This window comes from Amblyomma americanum, chromosome 1 (genome assembly GCF_052857255.1).
Source record: "Amblyomma americanum isolate KBUSLIRL-KWMA chromosome 1, ASM5285725v1, whole genome shotgun sequence".
Taxonomy (NCBI): domain Eukaryota; kingdom Metazoa; phylum Arthropoda; class Arachnida; order Ixodida; family Ixodidae; genus Amblyomma; species Amblyomma americanum.
Genome location: NC_135497.1, coordinates 325,051,142 through 325,071,857, shown reverse-complemented (window position 1 = coordinate 325,071,857; position 20,716 = coordinate 325,051,142). Strand labels below are relative to the sequence as shown.

General features: G+C 45.1%; 2 protein-coding genes across 2 annotated transcripts; both read right to left on the bottom strand.

Moving 5' to 3' along the window:
• Nucleotides 1–1,382: 1,382 nt before the first annotated feature.
• On the bottom strand, nucleotides 1,383–5,036 carry LOC144115435 (uncharacterized). The gene is made up of 3 exons (XM_077649835.1): nucleotides 4,922–5,036; nucleotides 2,434–3,047; nucleotides 1,383–1,485 (listed from the first exon to the last, which is right to left on the bottom strand). The coding sequence occupies exons 1-2, from the start codon at nucleotides 4,925–4,927 to the stop codon at nucleotides 2,436–2,438; spliced, it is 618 nt and encodes a 205-aa protein (XP_077505961.1). The 5' UTR covers nucleotides 4,928–5,036; the 3' UTR covers nucleotides 1,383–1,485; nucleotides 2,434–2,435.
• A 4,378-nt stretch (nucleotides 5,037–9,414) lies between these two features.
• On the bottom strand, nucleotides 9,415–11,037 carry LOC144099157 (uncharacterized). The gene is made up of 2 exons (XM_077632282.1): nucleotides 10,913–11,037; nucleotides 9,415–10,233 (listed from the first exon to the last, which is right to left on the bottom strand). Exons 1-2 carry the CDS (start codon nucleotides 10,916–10,918, stop codon nucleotides 9,640–9,642), a joined length of 600 nt encoding a protein of 199 aa, XP_077488408.1. The 5' UTR covers nucleotides 10,919–11,037; the 3' UTR covers nucleotides 9,415–9,639.
• Between the last annotated feature and the right edge of the window lie 9,679 nt (nucleotides 11,038–20,716).

The window sequence follows — 20,716 nt, the reverse complement described above, 5'->3', positions numbered from 1 at the left end:
GTTGGCTCGGTGGTTATGGCGTTCTGCTACTGATCCGAAAGACGCGGATTCAACCCCGGCCGCAGCGGTCGCATTTTGTTGGAGGCGAAATGCTTGAGGTCTGAGTGCTGTGCGATGTCAGTGCACTTTAAGAACCCCCCCAGATGGTCTAAATTATCCGGAGCCCTCCATAACGGCGTCCCTCATGGCCCGAGTCGCTTTGGGACGTTAACGCTATGAAACCAAACCAAGCCGAAATGTATGGCTGCGTCAGCTTGTGGCTTCTCGAAAGCAAAAGCAGAACCGTTGCTGCCAGATGGAAGGGCTTGCCAGGCTGCGTTCGCTGGACCACAGGGTGACACGCGGTTGAGATTCGGCAAACGGTTGCGCGTCTTGGAGGCGTGTTTAGTAATGCTCCGTTTCGTTTTGTGTTCTTTTCCTGCCGTGCAATTGGTGTCGTCCTGCACGGCCGGCGTAACCGTTAAGCCGGAACCAATGATGGCGGACAAAAAACGAAGCAGAGGAAGAAAAACGAAGTCAAGCGTTCCAAGCCGCGGCCACAGTCTTGTTGCCTTTAACTTGAGGTGTCTTTAACTGTCAGCAATGAGAGTCGACTCTTGGCAGGGCTTTCTCCGTCAACGACGCTGAACGTTTTCGGAACAAGAGGTATCAGCTAACCAAAAATCGTTTGTGGAAGTATCGGGCTTCAAAGAAGAATTAATGTTGTCAGTTTTCACTTCATTCTCTCTGTAAACTCGATAATGGAATCCACATGGATGACCTGCATTAGAGAATAATAAAATGCGGTTAGGTGTAACTGTTTTTCTGACCTGACAGAGCACACACTGCTGATTGTAAGCCCAATTTAGGTAAAATGAACTACTTTTACCAAATCTTCACAATCTCGCAAGAAGAAAAACAAGCATATATGGCACCTAAGACTTCCCGCACTTAGAGAACGGGCCGGAAAGGCAAGCGGTTGATGTGCACGCTCCTTAAAATTGCAACAAAAGCTCGGCCGAGACGCCCTATTTTCGGCGTTTGCTATGCAGTGTGCCGCGGTTAGAAACGTTCCAAACCAGAAAACGTAGAGAAAGCGGCCCATAGGCAGATGCTTGAGCAATAAGTGGGATTCAATACCGCCAGAGTCCTTTAAGGACGCTGGCACCGTTTAAGGGGCGCCACTGAAAGCGCCAACTAGTCAGGCGCTGTACTCACAAGCACGAGAAGCTGTGTGCGTTCCTTGCATAATAAGCTCACATATGCAATTCTGGCGGTCGAATGAATTATGACCCCGATTTTTTCATGCGTGATCTTCAAAATGGTGCACGCTGTGTTGGATGCACGTTCGGGAATGCTACTGTTGTATGAGAATCAGCGTAATAAAATGGAACAAAAGTGGATCGGAATGCAATTGATTTTATTCTTTTTTCGTTCGGGAATGAACTGAGTATCTTTACCACGGTGATGGGTGATGGTGCTTGAAGGTGGTCGATTTTGAATTTTCTGTAAACAAAGAGCGGAGAAGGAGGTTTTGTATAACAAATATTAGAAAAATGGTGCAGCGCAAGCACAAATCAAAGTTAGGCATGACGGCCATCCCTCAATCATACAAACAGAATTACCTCGTTGAGGCTACAGCGCAAAACCGCAACCAGATGCGCGCTCAGACTTTGCTTGGTTGCAGCAATGTGCGTCCTGCATTTCTATGATGGGAATCATTTCAGCTGTTCTCGATTTGTCCAGCCCATGTTTTTGCTTCGCATTAAACTTATATTTGTAAAATTTTCTTTCCGAGTCACATACAGACAGTGCAGCTAAGCCCCGTACACGCACTTTTATAGTACACGCTTTGAGAAGTTATAGTGCAAAGCACAGGCAGTAGTCTGGTTATTGTGCCAGACATTGATTAGACATTCACCAACATCACAGGTGACAAATAATCAACGCAGAGCGGCAAGGCGAGGCGGTCATCGACGCCGTCACCGTCCAACTTGACAGCGTGGATTGCGACGCTTTCGCGGTATAATATTAATCTTGAGCTTGACAGCAGCGGAGCCTACACCGCGGTAAGGCCGCAGTACACTCAGCTGGCTGCGCAGCGTTTAATGCATTTCGACAATGCCACATTTCTTTCGTTTGTTTCACTTCGCAACTAGCCCAAGGCGGGAAATTTAAGGAAACGCAAATTGGGATTGTTTTAGGCGTTGCTTTTTTTCCCTTCGAAAGCTTTTCTTTTATAATCACTGAAAGACACTATATGTCAAGAAATAAACTACAAGCATATATCTGGGGCCTTATGTTGCAGAAATATACTACTTTACTTTTTGTAGGCTTCACATAAAATTAGAGCGAGGAATAAATGGGCATGAATTTTCACAACATATTATATAGTTGATACAATGCAGTAGACGGCATCAAGCCTGCCTCGCCTCGAGAGTAGCCAAGTCTTACCATTAATGAATGCCGAGACCCACCGCACCAACGCCGCCTGTGGCTCCGTGCGCGGTCTTGCCAAAACCAGACTGGTGGCCTGCGGCGCCAGTGTTGAATGCCGAAGAACCCTGCTTCTGTCCAGCCCCGAAAGTCTTGCTGTCGCTAGCAGAGAAACCAGAACTGTGGCTGTAACCCTGGTTGTTCTTGTACGCGTTCACGCTACTGTGCGCCGCGCCACCAGCGAAGGCGCCGGATCCTTGGTTGTGTCCGGCAGCAGCGCCCTGGAATCCAGACTGGTGTCCGCCAGCCGCGGCTCCGTATCCCGTCTGGTACCCACCGCCTACGCCATGTCCGAGGCCAACTCCGTGACCCAGGCCGGCTCCAACAAGAGCCGGGTTGCCCACGACACCAGCGCCAACAAGTCCAGGGTGCGCGAGTGCGGGGCCTCCGAGGCCGGTCCCCACGACTCCGGGAGCAACGCCGGCACCGTAGCCGACACCGCCCAGGCCGACGCCGCCCAGGACTCCGCCACGTGCCTCGACGTCCTTCTTTTCTTCTTTAGCGACTGCCTTCTTGGTGTCTTCAGCGACGGCGACGCAAGCCACAAGGGCAAGGACAGCGATGGCAGCAAACTGCAGTTCGATGAATGAGGGGTCTTGAGCGGCCGGCACTTGCGCAATATTTGGGGGCTACTACACACCACGTTTGCCAAAAGTCTCAAAGCCACTAGAGCACTTCCTGTAAACTTCAGTGGCCTAAATTCCATCGACAAATGTGCACATGAACCATATTTTAAGGATATGTATTCGAAGCAACTGAAACTAGTCAGGGAACGAGTTTTAAGTACAGACATAGCGCTACGCTGAACATAAAAACAATATAAGTGCGGCTGAAATTTTGCGTCGGATCTTAGAACCAGAAATGCGTAAACCGTGCTTAATTCTTTATGGTGCTGGAGTTTGGAAGATGAACTTCTCGTCTATTGGTTGAAAAATAAACGACAGTGGCCAGGAAAAGGTGCGTATATTCCTTAAAGGAATAAACAGGATTGCGGAAACCAGGCAAGCGAAATTAGCCAGGACTCAAATAATATTGCATAAAAGTAAGAAAAACAATAAGCACTTTCGCTTCGGGGAGACACACATATTTGCGTTGGTGTTCTTTGTTAATAATACATAGTTTACATGGCAAGGCAACAAGATTGGAGTATAAGACATGCTGAAGTCGAAGGCTTCGGAGTAATTTTGATCATGAGGATTTTATTAGGTGCATCAAACTCTCAGTACAAGTGCGTTTAGCACTTAGCCTCTATAGAAATAGGCGTATTTAGTGGCATCTACGAATTTACCACTTGCTTGCGGCGTGGGTGAGGCAAGGCAGATGCGTTGGATGCTAAGAGTTTACTCTGGTGAAAGTTTTTGTCCGCAGAGAATATGACTCATTTTTTTTCTTACGGCCTTAGCTTTGCAGAGTGACGTCAGTGTGACCCAGAAGTTCGACATGGAAGATTAACTGAGAATGGCAAAACTGTTTTCATTCATTTAAAGCCCTTTTGAGATATTTTCAGCTATGGTATTCTAGCTCACGAACCGAGATAGAAGCTGTGGTTACTGCTGTTTTCCTTACTGTTGCCACAATATTATCGGCTCTAGTATAGCAGCCATCAGACATCAACAGATCACTGCTATCGATGCTGAAAACTTGCGGAGAGGGCGCTGCACACCATACGGGACACAAGTAATAACCTAAAGGGTGACGGCCATTTCACCAGCCACATCAAGTTCTCATGCAGTAGCAACCTTCTCGTTTCAAATGTTTGACCGTGTGGTGTTATAAAAGTATGCATATAAACTGTGAGCATCTCTATGGGCAGACGCTTTTAACAGTTACAATTCCACCATGACCTCCGACTCAGACGCAAACCCATTTCTGCAGGTCTTCCCCTAAGGAAATTTTAAGAACGCAGCTCTTTTAGCATCACAAAAAAATCCACCCATGCGCTGAGACGATATAATTCATAACAGTTTTTAAAATAACATCCCCTGTACATTCGTGGTCGAATGGCGTGGCAGTTTAATTAATCAGGCACTGTCCAGTTAAAATGCCCAAATGAAAATTTTCGGCCGAATTACGTAGATTTGAGTGGAATGCAGCCAGATTGGGCGTTCTGTGCCCAGTACGCTAGATAAAGTTGACGAGATTCTGGGAGGACATAACCACATTCTTGTCGGTGCATCCGCATGCATGCAACGGAAAGCTATACACCTCTATAACTGTATAGCTTTCCGTTTCCTCTGCTAAAAGCGGGCATAAAATACATGACATTATACGCTTAATTTTATGCGAAACACGGTGAATTCCTATCGGATCTCAACATCACTCATGCCTAACTAGAACCTTAGTGGCGATTATCAAAATCGCACATAGGTGCTGCTGCAGTTATAACACTGTAATAACAGCATTACAAAGTACTAGCTTTTGTCGCGATGAGGAAAGTTCAGCTTACCTTCATTTCTGAGATTCGGCTAAGGCGAAGTGCTACTATTATCTTACGAGGCTCGATGCGTTTGGGTTCTCTAATGCCCAAGTGTATTGGTGTGGTCGCTGCACGGAGTGGGCCCTTTTATATACTGTGCCAAGCTGACCGAGTTGCCATCAACAGCAGCAAGCCGGGCACAGCGACCCTGTTGAGCTTCCAGGGGGTAAGGAACGGGAGAGGGTGTGGGGTGCCGGTTCCAACTTTCGCTTTCCACTTCCACTTCTTGCGGCCGTCGTTCCGAGAAAAGCCACCTCGTCCATTTCTCCTGAAGGGTCTCATTAACAAAACCTGCAAAGCGATATGTCGCCGTTTCGTTGCGAAGTCTGGAAATGTCAAGCACCCCGACAGTTCCAACCCCTCCCAGTGCGGAGACAGGTTTGTTTACTTGCTCTAGGAAAGGAGAGGGAAAACTAAGCGCTTCGTAAGGCGAATAGCAATGATGTGGATGAAGGCGCTGCGCTGCTTTAAGGAGAAACGAAATTTGTGCTGGAATGATGAGCAGTTACACACTTTACACGGAAATCACTGAAAAGTATAATTTAAGTACACGTAAGCGTTGTTTCAGTTTTTCAGCAAGCTGACAGTCACGTCACAGTTAAAAGGCTGCAATCCTCAAGCAGAAACTTATTAGAAAAAATTAGACTTGTGGCTAAGTGACCTTTTTATACCATGGCTGTTTCCTTTTGTAGCGTGTACCATTATATATTGAAGAGAAAAGTACTTATTCACAATATGAACACAAAGGGTTGCTTTAATTAACATTTTAATCCTCCCTCAAAAATGGGGACACCACAGACCGCAAAGCCGCTCAAGATGCTTGAGTGCCTTCCGTGTTCGACGGTTATGGAAAATATTTACGCATTCAAAATATTACATGCCTTATTCACTAAAGCTACATAAGATACTATATCCGTTGCATTATAAAAGTTCTTTCTTTAGAATGGACATCAGTAAGATGTCAGTTTGTAGTAATTCGACGGAATTGGTTTGTACTTTAGAAAACGATCTCTTTACACAGAGCCTGCTGCCACGCGTTGATGTTGTAGCGTTAAAGGTCAACTGCATATGTTTCACAATCGATGGGCTTAAAGGAGTCAAATGCGTGAAACTTGCAGCAAAATACGCGAGGTACTTTCGGGCTAGCATTTGAAATGGTGATGCAATTGCTGATTGAAATCGCGTTGGTCATCATGCTTCTCCGCAGCGTACAGTTCCAAATGGGGGCTGCGTCACTACGTCATCGAAGGCACCACCACTTCCGAGGCATAAACGCTTTATTTAAAGCAAAAAACTAACGCCACCGAATGCAAAGGCCTTCGAGTGTTCTTTAGCAGCATCCAACTAGGCACGGCCGGGTGTGGTTGTCTGCGACGGAAATTTGAAATCTTATCTTCCATGACGTCACATTGAGCTTCTCCGCACTCCTCCGGGGCTGCGAGGAGAAGCCTAAAATTTTATCGTCGATTACGTCACTATTTTCCATCCTAACGCAAAAAAAAGAGAAAAAAACTTGCCATGGTTTACGTGCATCCTATATGGACTTCAATCCTTGAATGTCGCGGAATTCTCAGAAAGATATGATACAGTATTTGTCGACCTGTGCATAGCACTTGCTAATTCCCAGCAGAGTACTTGATTTGTCAGTATTTGTTTTTGTGGAGAAGATGAGAGGAATTAAACGTCATGGTGTTTAGATGGGTAGATAAAAACTGCGGTTATTGTACAGTTTCCATAATTCTGAGGTTAATGTAATTCGCCTCTTGAAGGCAATGCCACTATTTACCTATGTTGGCCCTATACAACCGAGTCTGAAAACAAAACAAAAAAATGGGAGAGGATTTGAAAGTTCCCGCCAATATTCGATTACTTCGCTGCTGCAGGAAAGATGGCAGCAGCGAAACAATTTGGAGGACATTTCGCACCGACTGCATAAGAAAAGCAAAGGCGCGCACAAATTCTTGCGTGGGCAAATTATGTTTTCCATTTATATTCGCCAGTGGTTGCAGATTGTTTACAATGAACAAAAATCCACTACAAGGTCGACAATCCACGCCACTTTTGGCGACGAAAGAGAAACCGCGTTCCGGACTGCTATGCACTGCTGAACTACCGGTAAATAAATGTAATCTCGACGAGCTCACCCGCAAGAAAGGGCAGACTGCGACCAGTCAGGCCCGAACGGAACGGGATATTGGGGTTCATGCAGTGCGGACAATGGTAGGAAACGTTCATTAGGGCAAAATTCGGCGCTAGGTGGGTCCCCTGAGTTCTCACATAAGAGCAGAAATAACTAGTGCGCATGTAGCCTCACCAGGACTTCATGAGCCATTTTAAGGCTAGAGGTGACAGTTTCACGAACAGATTCATTTTGAGTTACGGCACGTAGCACAACGCTTTTCAGCCCGGTTGAAAACCGCATTGCATGCTACGATGGCCCTGGAATTCGTAATCGCAGAGTTAGTTTAACGACGTGCCCTCGCCTTGCTTTGATACACGCAAGGTCATTCCAGGCATGCAAGGGTTTGTCGTTCTCAGTTTCCTGAAACCCGCTGAGAGCGCAAGCTCTGCAGCAGAAAGTACAAGCATGAGGTGAAAGAAAACGATACAGGCACTCCTGATTTGGCACATTCTGACGTCTATTTCTTGCAGAGCGGAGAAGTGAACTGCGTGAATATCGATGCTGTCATGTGCGCTGTTAAGCATTTCTCTCTTAGGTGAAAAACTTTTACTAGCGTGCCATGGACCCTCTCGTTCATCGCTGACAAAAATGTATAACGGCAGTTATGTGGAAAACTGGGGTGTCGGAGCTGAATTGCGTTTAGTTTTTTAAACATAGGTAAAATAATATGGTTTTATCTGAAGTATTCAGCGTTCAAATTCTGGCGACTGAACGAAAAGAATGAATCACGACAATAGTGTCGCAGGCATTTACCCCTTGAGGGTTTGGGAACTCTCAAGCGTTAGTCCGATTAGTTACCTTTACAGAAGAATGAGAGCACATTGAGGTGCGCTAGGGTGTACGGAACTGAGAGCACGCGTAGATTTTTTTCCTGAAACCGGGTGCTTTTTTCGCTGTTTACAGATCGCTATTTTAACCCGTGTGAGAGACATGTCGGTGTAGTATGTGCAGGTCGATTGTACAGCAGGGCGTATATTATGTACGTGGTATTACTCAGTGATTAAACGATTATTTAAATAAAATTAAGTAATACACTTTTTACTTTTGATTTTAGAGGCCAGTATTATGTTAACAATTTTAGCGACGTAAACACCAAAGCTGAGTCCAAGTTTTAAATTTTCTTTATCGACAATGCATTTCAAAATATTTCACGTCAAAAACACGTATTTTTTAGCTCTTAAATTTGGCTTCTCGCAATGCGCATTTTTAAAATAGCGTCGCTCGCATTTCTAACACGACGAATACGCAAGCCGTTCCTCGACTACAGAGAGCAACGACTCCACTATCCTCCGCCTCACAAATCACTCACTAAATTACAGCAGGTGACGCAGCGCCAGCTACAATCTCGCATCTTTCTCTCTCCCGCCCATTTATCACTAATTAACCCAGAGCAGTTATCTCATATGTTCAGCCCCAAGAGCTGATTTCCATCACATACTCTACATATGCTCTGACTTCCAGCCCACATCGCAGTAGCAACTCACTGACCTCGAGCGATGGGAGGTCGCGGTGTCCAGCTCCTACCCAGATGTCCAAAGGCAGCTGGTGGGCTGAGCTTTGGAAGTCGCCGGGCGTCACCGACTGCCGGCCACTTCACGAGACCAAGAGCCAACCCAAGAATAGCCTAAGATATGGCTCAATATTTATTAAAGTTTACCACCACCACCACCTCGATTTTATGCCGCAGAAGCAGTTAACGTGCTTTCCGCGACAACACTACACCCAGCGACAGCATTTAAAAATGTGCATTGCGAGAAGGAAACTTCGCGAGCTAAGAAATGCATATTTTATGCTTTTGTAAGGTATTTTATGCTTTTCTAAATAATGTAGTATTACGGAGATTAGAATTCAGCAATATAAAGAGCGAAATCGATTCACATGATGGTTTCGAGGATGTATGCTGTTTGTGGAGCGTATGCCCTTAAACTTCGAAGGTCGTATCCACAAAACCACTTTATCTGATGCCACTCTTATTTGCCGGATGCACGAGTGTTGCATAGACACGATAGTCAGGAAAACCACGGCGCAGTCATTATAGCCATTGATATATGTGCTGCGTTGTTGCAAACAAGATTAATGAAAAAGGCGTTTCGTTAATCTCTACACGGTTTCTTTGAAAGTGTTTGTATTCGCGTCCTTGTGCGCACTGCGCTGGTTCCGCAGCTCTGGAGACGACTAAACAATAAGCATGCAGTGGATACATTTTCTTACGTCACGCTTGCATTTTAAGCGCTCTTCGTGCTCATAGCAGGTACTTGAAAGTCATGCGGCGTATAATGACAAACAAAAGTAGCAATATGTTTGCAACTTAACTTTATTCAGGCTCAATAAACACGCAACAATCGAAGCAATTTCGCCAGGCTGTCCTGCCAAAAGCTCGTGAAAACAAATGCTCCTTCACAGGTGCATAATCTACCCCCCGCTCCGGGAATGTGTGAAAGTATGCACTCTGATCATTTTTCCAAGTACTAAAGTGCATAACGAAGTACAGCAGCTAGACAGTCCTCTAGCCATGGATACCCAGGCCAGCGGTGTGGACGCCTCCAGCACCACCGTAGCCACTCTGTCCGAAGCCGGCCTGGTGTCCACCGGCGCCTCCCTGAAATCCTGACGAACCCTGCTTGTTGCCGGCGCCAAAGGTTTTGCCGTCGCTCGACGAGAAGCCGGAGCTGTGGCTGTAGCCCTGGTTGTTGTTGTATGAGTTCACCTTGCTGCCCGCGGCGCCACCGGCGAATCCAGCGGCTCCAAGGTTGTGTCCGGCCGCACCGCCCTGGTACCCGCCCTGCTGGCCTCCGGCGCTGGAGCCATAACCAGATTGGAAACCGTGTCCCAGGCCGTGGCCCAGTCCAGCTCCGACGAGGCCGGGGCCCACAAGACCGGGACCAGCCAGACCGGCACCTCCGAGACCAACGCCGCCTAAGCCAGTGCCGACGAGACCGGCGCCGAGACCCGTGCCGAGACCCGCGCCGTAGCCGACGCCTCCGAGGCCACCTAGGACCCCACCACGAGCTTCGACGTCCTTCTTGTCGTCTTTCTTGGCTGCCTCCTCAGCCAGTGCCACGCAAGCCACGAAGGCGATCAGGAGAGTGGGGGAGTAAAACTTTGAATAAATGAAAAGAGACGAAAATTAGCGCACTTATATTCATTCCGTGCCGAAGAAACATTGATACATGTGTTAAGTTCTGTCTACACGCATTATAAGGAAATGCACAGTTTTTGATTTTTCAAATCGATCCGAAACGTTGAGCGCTCCCCTGCAAAAACTCCAAGGCTACTTAGTTGCCGAAATCACCAAGCGAATGCATAGTCTCCTGAGTCATGAACTCAGAAAATCAAAACAGAACAGAGCCTTTCCACGGTGAGTACAAAAGGCCGCCTACCCTCAAAAATATACTTCGTTGAACGCGTTAGTCGTTAATGCTGTACAATTCAACCCCGAGTGTACACAGTCGTTTGTGTACAAAAGCAGCTTACTGAGGGCAATTTTTAAAAAACCTAAGGTCTTACACTCAGAGACGGGTGCATGACTACAAATTCCTGTGCAAAAAAACAAGCTCACATTTTACGTTGATAAGAAGAGCATCGCATACAGTCAGGCAGCCATACAGTTATAGCATGTTTGTTATAGCCAATGCTCAGTTGTGCATGCCTCTGTATGTGACATACGTATTAAAGTGTTATGTTAAGGCTGTATTGTCTATGGCTCTTACAGGACACAGCGATATTCCTTTCCTCACAATGTCACATTACAGTTCACATCCTGGGAAGCAGATGCTCACCTTCATCGTGAAATTGGTAGCTGACTTGGAAGTGCAGAACCAGTACTCGGGATGGTGTGGCTGGATGATGGGTCCGCAGTGATGCTTTCCACTGCATTCTCAGCACCCTTTTATACTTAATGCCAGGTGGTCGAATTGCAGTAAGCAATGGCAAATGCCGCGCTCATACGTTTTTGGATGGGAAGGGGACACGGGGCCTCCAGGAGCGGTTCCTGCCGCTTTTTCCCCTCGCCGCTTCGTTTCAAGATTTCCCTTCCAAGAAGTTCCTTCTTTCACACAGTTTAACGTCCTTGCTTCGGACAATTTCGTTTCGCATCTCTGGAGCCTATGACGTCCGCTCACCTTGAACCATTCTGAGCATTTCAGTTCTTTCTTGTTATAATGCTGTTGATGTTTTACAGCTCTCTTGGGACCGTCAACAACTGCAGGCTTCGTGTTACTTACGAAATACATCATCCCCTGATTGCACCACCTTTTGGGAACTGTGTACAGAATGTTGTGAAATAGCCTGCTTGTAAACAGTAGTCAAATGCACACAGTGTACCAATTAGATAAAGCAGAATAGTTTTAAAGCTAAACGCGTCATTACAGGCAATTAGTAATGATTACTGACAAATTTGCTGGAAAGAGGTTACCGGCTAATCTGATAGCCCTACCTCAATTTTATCAGATGCAAATGACAGCATTTAATGAAAAAAATATTATAGAATAAAATCAAGCTCCTTGTATATTTCTTCTAATAGTTTGAATCTCATATTTGCCAAAATGTTTTTGATTCTGGCTTAGAAAACTTCAAACTGCTAACCATAAGATGAAACACAGATGAACACTCGGTCTCTTTCTTGCTGCGAATCAGTATGCAAAATATTGGTGCCTTACTGCTTAAACTAGCCTTTCGAAGCTCACTGCGACTACTGAAATACATATCATTTAGCCGAGAATCGCAAATATACGGGGCCTTTCTATGAAATTGTATGGTTTTGCCTGTTCCGTGACTCCATTAGACTTTGTTGTCAGAGCTTACACTTAAACAAAGACTGTTCGTAATTTGGGCCGAGATTACAAAAATGGTTCTATAACTATACGTTTCAAATGACAGACTCCTAATATGGCTGGTGGATGTTTACAAAATAAAAAAAGAAACCAGTAAGCAACACAAGCCTTCTTTCCTGTGTCGCCTGCCGCTGAATATAAATGCACCTTTCGAGAGTATTAATTACGATTCTCTGAAGGAAGTAAAAAAGAAAAGGATATTCTATGTCAATAGAACGTTTTGGCCACTAATGATAAACCAGTTTTCACATGAAAAAATCGTGCAGAGCTTCACAATTAACAACTGCAGCATCGAAGTCCTTCATATAATGGAAATCTCAGTGCCGAAGAAGGTGCATAAAACTGACCAAATTGCAGCACAACCATCCGGTTTGAGTATTCCGCCCTTAGAAGCTGCCCAATTCGACGTGCTTTGTACATACTAACCACAACAGTCCGGAGAACCCGTCAAGAACAAGGCGACCGATTTACTTTCCTTAATCTTTCTTCACTGTGCTACCATTTAACGATTTTAACCAGGGGCAGCAGTTAGCTGGGCACTAATAATGCGTTGTCATATCTCAAGCGTCGTATAATACTTCATGTGTGTTGTGCGACAATAGAGACAGCGCTGGTTTCCTGTGTGGCTGTGAGTTTAAGGTTATTTTTAAGCTAAATTTTCCTTTGATACCAACCGTAGCATGCCTGGTTTCTCAAATGAAATGTCTCCCAGCAAAAATATGGCATGATATTGAAAGCTAGCAATATACTTTGCTCAAAAATGAATCCAAATCTGCGTTATCAGCTTTCGCGCGTCCTCGTTTCAGTTATTTATATTCCGCATCTTGACTTCAGAGTTACAGTTCGAAACCAGCTTCTTTCTCAAGAAGCTATTCTTTTTTTACAGGTGCCAGTTAGTTGCAAAAAGCGTTCTGAGAAAATTTGGGGTTTTGCTTGTCGCAAAATCCCTGCTTTGCGTGCTATCTTTTTTTCACTCAGGATCAGTATTCCTGAAATGTTAGAAACTATGATGCGAGAGAATCAAAGACTGAATTTCATTGGTTAATTGGCGCTGAACTAACGCAGTCACCTTTATGTATAATGTACTTACTGAAACGAGGCTTCGCGTTGTCGCTTAGTTTTCGAAGCCTTGTCCAGAACTCACCAGCATGCAACTCCTTGTGGCACCAATAAGACTTATCGGGCTAGCTGGTTCACTTCAGTACGTGGTTTCTAACTGCACGAAAAAATACTAGCACGAAGGAAGGATTCCGTATAACACGGACGAGCACAGTACGAAAGTGTACAACTCCTCTGTTCGTGAGGTACGTGCTCTTTTCTTCGTCCTCGTCTTATTTCGCGCAGATGAAACTATGTTCCACCGTACTTTCATGACCAAAACTTTGCCCTAAGTGCTATTTTCAAACTTTTTTGCCTAAGCTATTTTTCTGCGCATTAATTATGGACGAAAATTTGTTGGTGGGAATAGAAAGCTCACCAATAAATCACTTTTCGAGGCTCATTCCTGAGCTCTCTTACACTCGATGAACAGCCAGATTAAAAATACGGTCATCGTATAACTCCTGTGTAAGGCTAGGCTGTGGCAAGATATTATTCGGCTTGTTCATTGAATTGCTTCAATTATATTTTTCCTATGGTGGGAGCTATATACATGGACCAATTAGCTTGTGTGGTTGCAGCCATCATCCATGTCGCCTTTGTCGGAGCCAGCGGATCTGGTCAATAAAATCGTACTAATTCCCTTCGTTCTTTCAGTACCTATCACAATACTTGTAGGCCATCGTCCTACGCCAACGTCATCTCGCAGGTCGTCAATAAAATTGAATCTAGTCATCTACCGGCTTGCCAGTTTTTGGTGATGGGGTGCTACATTCCAGGGCATCTTCAGTTTCTTTATACACTATTCCTTTCTGTTTCTTTTACTCTGTTTACGACGATGACGAATTTTTATGGAACAAGGACATCTGCGGCTGAAGACTACCATGACACAAGATGTTTTCTTCTAATCAAGGTGAGGTCGAAAAACAGTTTCCTGGGCATTTCACCCCAGGTAAACCCAGCACCAAGCCAGAGAAAAGTTTGTAACGATTGTATGATCGGTAGGTATACGGGGCCACCGGGGATCGAACCCCGCACCTCCCGCATGCGAGGCGGTTGCTCAAACTACTATAGCCACTCCCGTGGTTATTCTGTTTTACCTCCTCTTTATAGCAGGTTCCCTTCAGCCATTGGTATTTTGCATTCGGTAGGAAACACACGCATTGGTGTGGCCAGTTGTGACATTACGGTATCGCGAGCAGAAAAGGTGTGTGCTACACGAGCTTCGGTTAGACTATACTGCCACGCTGCTTTCCGCGAGAGACAGGTGACGAAGTGGCCATTTTGCTACAGAGGGATGTCACTTTGCTCGTTTCGATCCGCCGCACTCCTGGTTAAAGAAAGACCAGCGAGCCACGCATTTGCGCCGAATATACACTTTCTTTGTTCCGGATGCTGCACTGTACACTGTCTGTTGCATTGGCACATTTCTATAACTCCCTGTTTATATCATATTCATCAGCCCTGTCACGCGCTATATAGCTAAGTGGTAATATTTTTGAGCACAGTTAATAAATAATTGATTGCTTATTACGAACACAGCCTTTTTTTACTGCTGGCAAATCTCACACTCTTGTGAAATGCAAGAAACTGCGATTCCGGGCCTAACCCAGACACGTGTCCAAGGAGGGGCCGGAGGAGGCAAGGGCTTCACCCCCTCCTCCACCGAAACCAAGCTCTGACCCTCTCGAGGCAAAAAAAAAAATGTCTGGGGCTCCACCTGAAAAAAAATTCCTGGCTACGTGCCTGGCCTAACCCCTTCCACAACATTCATTTTCCCGTGTTCCAATGGGTGGCACGGAGCTCTAAAGAGAGTAGCGTTGTGCACGGGGGAACATTTCATGCCATGGTGCTTAGGGAATAGCAGCTTTGGTGTTTCACTGTTGCGTCGTACTACGCATGACACAAGAGCGTTGACTCTTGTGCGATTCGCAAGGGCAATGCAGACCTCCTCGCTCCGTTAACCACAAAGGAGACTTTTGCATGTCACTCGGATTCAGCATGCAACACTGAACGCACCTTTACCTTTACCAAATCTGCCTAAACGTTTCTTGCACAAGTCACTTTCTATTCAAAGTTAAGCAATCTAGCGGACTACAGCCGTAATGCGCAACGCTTGGGAGAGCTTACGACACATAATTTACGCTCCCGAGCGCTCAGCATTCTTTGTAGTATTTTCAACGCTTGCAGTAAACTCCCGCAGACCTGGCGCCTTGAGCGGTGGTACGCACTTAGCGCATGAGAGTGCTCCTTAGCGAGTTATGCGTAACCGCAGTCTTTCTGACTAGCTGACCTTGTTGGGTATATTATTTGGTGCAGTGTGGATTCAACCTTTCCGCATGTTCTGGCACCGCATGCTGGATGACTGCGAGACTAAAGGGGAATGTCAAAACTTTGTATCAGAAAGAAACCGGGGATAGGGGGCAAGTATTCCATACAACACTCCAGATAGTTTGAAACCACTTGGACCTGTGTTGCTACCATAAAAAGCTTCTTCTTTCGTCACTGCTTCCTTTCAGTGCAACGTTTATGGTCTAATGCGCTGTAGCTTGGCCTCTAAGGCTCGTTCTGTGCTAATGGGTGCGCACATCTCTCTTGGGTGAGAGCACTGCGCATGCGTAAGGGCGCAGCTCCAGAGACACCAACGTGCGTTATCATTCCAGTTCAGTGAATTGTATATACTGGGAAGGGCACTGTAGCCCTAGCCATGCTCGTTTAATACTTTTCCACAAACCTAAAAATTGCTTTCCCTTTTTTTATTTTATGTATTATTTACTGATGTTGAATTTATCCGATGTGTTATCAACAAGAATAGATTGCGCCTATGTATTAGCTTCCCTCTTACTTTATTTCCTTTAAACAACAGTACACATTCTCACACTCTTAATGATAAAAATTGCAATCACATGAACACCCAACTTAAGGCCTTTCAAACAGCTATCGTAGTTTGAACACTTTCGGGTATTACTACAATCTGTTGCACCCATACGAAGGAGACACAAGCTTTTATCACCCCGAAACAGTTCAACCAACTGAAATGACAGCCTTTCATCACATTCTTACGCTTTCGCTATAGCTAAACGATATACCTCCAGCTTACTTGACTGATATTTTATTCAGATGCATAAACAACAAAAAAGTTGCAGGAGCCAACCCTTGTAAAACTTATGTAAATAACTGTAAATAACAGTCTCGCCGCTGACTTTTATTGACAGGTTATTGATTGACGCTGGTGGACGTTGCGACTTTACCCTTAAGTCTTCGTAGAGTTATCGACCATGCATTAATGGGTCTCCTTACACTTCCTGCCTCTCTAGTATTCTTTTATTTTTCAATAAAAGCACGGCTCATTCAAGAACCCTCGCGCATAATGATCGATACCATTCTAGTGGTTTGCCTTATCTAGACCTGGACGTCACCTGAGAAGTCACCAGAGCGAATGCGCTCAGCGTACGCGCTCATTTGTATGCTGGAGCCTAGGCGCGGGTAAGCGTTCTAATGAGGCTTGTGTTCTTTATTGGGGACAGCGGAACACCAAATGCAATTTTTGCAGTTTACGTCGATGCTTCATCAAGAACTAATCACGCGTGCAACCTGCACACATTCTTTATTGTGTAAATTGTTTGTGTATATTACCTCTGCCCCTATCCTCTCTTTCTGTCCCCACACCTTTTTCATTTCAATTCTCCATTCTGCCTGCTATCTTTTATTTCCGCTGCCCCAGCTCAAGTCCTTCAGTATCGATGGCAGATGTCGGGGCTAGCAAGAATCTCATCCTCCCTTTTTATTATTATTTTAATAAAGCATTTAATTACTACTACTTAGGGCCTATAAGCATGAGTGAAAAAAACAATATTAGAATAGTTAGGATATCGTAGCACCGTATGAGCATGCTTTCACTAGTTTTCGTTGACATCGGTTGGGACAGTAACAGTTCGGCTGACGTGCCATCGTCAAGAAACGTTTGCTGTTAAGCGTGATTGACGAGATGTGAGGCACGCCGAAGCTAGGAATTGGAAGCAAGACGCTTTGCACCACTGAACTATGCTGCATTTGGTTTTTTTCATGTCTTAAATTAACTACACTTTCTAGCCCTTAGGTCCGAGCCGTTTTTCATCGACTTTAACCTATATCGAATGTCGCTCAGTTTTGTTCACGACTGCACTTTAAAAACAGTAGTGCCCCCTCCCCCCTTCTTATAGCTTCCAGCAAAGGCTATCGGCCGGCGAAGACTGAATAAAAGTTTTTCCACTGTCATTCAGATGATTTCGACGGTATTATGATGGCAATTGAACTTTTTCAATATCTCGCTTAAAATGAAGTCGGTAGTTTTATTATACATGACGTTCCGGTTAAAAACAACCAAGGTTTTGAAAAAGGCAGAGTGCCTTCGGTGAAAGCAACCAAGCGTGTTTCGTCGGGAGCCGCTCATTGTTGTCTCTGTTCCTGGTTTCAAATCTGCCTGAGCGAATAATTGACATAAAAAGCCAACTTTTGAACGCTAAAAACGAGTATCAACTAGAAAGTTGCGATTCCCTTGAAAGAGGGCTTGCTGGGAGTGTTTGGAACATAGTACCTTTTGCGTGGCTTCCTTTATCGGCGCTAAAGTAAACGCAGCGAAACACATAGTGTTATCACATGACGGAGTAGATATTTCTTTGTTATCAGACGCGCTGCCTATAATTTATAAACCTTTTCGCCTCCGGAGTGCTACCTCGACGGTGCTTGGAGCTTGCCGCGGGGTATGCCCGAGCAACTAGCTACTTGTCGTGGAAAGCAGGGAGGCGAGTCAAGTCACTAACAGGCGTGCAGAGCGAACGGCGCTGATGGCGAAGCGTAGTGCTTCAATTTGACGAGGCATAAAACGCAGCATTCGTAATAGAGATATGCTCCCCTTACAGAATCAACCTGGAGTGATGAAGACTGATAAAAAACTGGAAGTGAGCAATTGATGCCCGCGAAAGAGATTTACACCAAGAAAAACTCTACCGTCATGTTCTGTTCATTCACTACCTCAACTTATTGCCTTCGATAGCGACGCCCCCTGGGTTTGTGCAACACGTGGGCACTTGGTGGCGCATACTTGAGGCGACAGTAAACGCTGAGCAGCGTGCGTTTGAGAAAATGACTTTTTTCGCTGGGAGTGCGTCTGGAAGGGGCGCTACTACTTGGTCGTTTTTCCATTTCACGAACTTACTCTTAAAGCTGGCAAAAAAAAAAACATATGAAGGAGTACCCTGATACCACCAGCTGTTTTTCAGTGATCGACAGCATTCCTACTGAAGCCTTTTTTCGTGACCCCAGAACTTAATAATCAGCTATTAATTCTGAACAAATCGATTAACTAGACAGGAAGACAAAAAAGCTGGAGACTGCGCTAAACGACTTCTCCCTTCACTGAATTTCACTCGTGACGGGTGTAATGTGTTCAGCAGAACGCTGGTTACTTTAGCTGGGACACCCTGAACAAGCGCGTTACTACGATTCTTGCAGCCACGCATGGTGAGATTTGTTAGTATGACCTAGTTGGTCAAATGTTTTAGGGGAATCCCCTAAGGTGGAGTAAATTTGTAATAAGGGAGTATTTACTCATTGGCATCTACCTGAACGCAGCCATACGGCTACAAAGGAAATCTATACAGTTTCATCAGAAACTACGTGGTTAAAGAAAAATTCGTCCTGGTCTTGGGTTCGAACCCGGGACCACCGCTTCACCGGAGCAGTCGCTGTACGAACTGATCCAACCGTAACGGCAAGCTTGTGGTAGGGCGAGAGCGAATTGATCAATAACTCGAAGTGGGAACAGTGTTGGTCAAATGTCTAGGGGAATTCCCCAAGGTGGAGTAAATTTGTAATAAGAGAGTAATTAGTCATTGGCAGCCACCCGAACGCAGCCATACGGCTACAAAGGAAAGCTATACAGTTTCATCAGAAACTACGTGGTTAAAGAAAAATTCGTCCTGCTCCGCTTTTCTTTGTAGCCGTATGGCTGCGTTCGGGTGGACGCCAATGAGTAATTACTCCCTCATTAGTATGATATAGTTGCTGTCTCCGAAAAAACGATTTACTTCTTTAAATGTAACTGGTGGCGAAATAAACGCAAATCGGCACCCATCTTCCATATACCGCAGCGGCGATCAGCCGATCTCTCGGGCAATATGTATATTTTGTGAATACATCTATTTTACATTTCACAAGGAAAGAATTTACGCCAAATCACAGTAACTCCTCTGACCATGAGCGGGTTGAGACTGTACATACAATGCGTTAAGTTCTCTGAAAATTAAATTTACTGTTTTCCAGGAATTTACCCTTTTACTGCTTTCCTGAATACACAAGTTTTCAGTGAGTTCTTCAGCTATTCGTTTTCGTAAAGTCTCCAGTACTACAAGCTGAAAGAACACATTCCAGGCCTTTTTCAGAAATAATGGACGACGGCTCTGAGTTGCCGAAAATTGTTAACGGCTGCAATGAGAAAAACAAACACGGCAGTAAAAATTACATGCATTTGCTAAGCCACCACACAGATGTCATCTGACACAAAAGTGGCACTTTTATTTTATGAACTAGTAAATCTGGCTTCGAGGTCATCACATGAGCCGTGATAGCAATAGGCAGGCATTTAAATTGCTACTTTGGTCGCTTTCAGACAATGCCATTTTTCAACACGCCTGTAGTGCCGTTTCGAGCAGAGGCCAGTTGAAGCTCGCATGAAATGTGCATACGTATACTTGCCATTCCTCAACCAAGGTATGAACCCTTTTTTTTCAGGTCACATCGTGTGTACAGCGTTTGTCAAAAGTTTAGAGCCCAGGGGATTTTACCTAAGCCATGTTGGGGAGCTCTCGTAGAAACCGTGGAAGTCCTCGCCTGCGAAGGGGGGAGGACCAGAGTTTCTCTTACATTTAAAGATTTGGAATGCGGAGGATGCACAAAGAGCCACGCAGTGTGGCATACAATCAAACCCCTTTGTGTTCTAAACAATTGAGAAAGTCTACACGCGCCTTCCTTTTCTCTAACCCGAGTTCTTTTGTTCATCAGCTAATTTTTTTAACCGTCCTGACTCGCTAAAAAATGGTATCCGTTCATTTGTCCATTGTTCCTTTATGAAGTCATCCTTGACAACTTCTGTTTTAACCAACAGAAATTTCACATTTATGCATGAAATTATTCTTCTTCACTCAAACTTCAGAACTCATGGGCATTAATTATTGCCTAACTTCACTTTGTGTAAGAGTGTTTTTTGGTGTTTTGTACCTGTAGTTTCAGGCTCTTCTGCTGCTTCACATGCATCATTGTCAACGAAGGAGAAAGTTTCATTCCCCTGCTTCTGCAATTCCTCGGTTTCTTGTACTGCTATATTTGAGACCATCTTTAAAGTCATAATGTCGTAGTGTTTTCTTTGTTAATGTGTCAGCATTAGAGTGGTCAGTGGAAGCGAACATGACGGCCGCCGTCTGTCAGTAGCAAGTGGCAGGTGGCCCACCTGCCAACGGGGTTTGGCGGCAATCTGCCCACCGGGATGCGAATAAACTTAGTAAACGTACTACTCACAGTCGAGCGCACTTATAACGAATCTGACAGGCGCCCGCATTTCGTTCGTTGTATCCGAAGTTGATAGTAAGTGCACTTTTGGCATTGGAGCACAGAAAT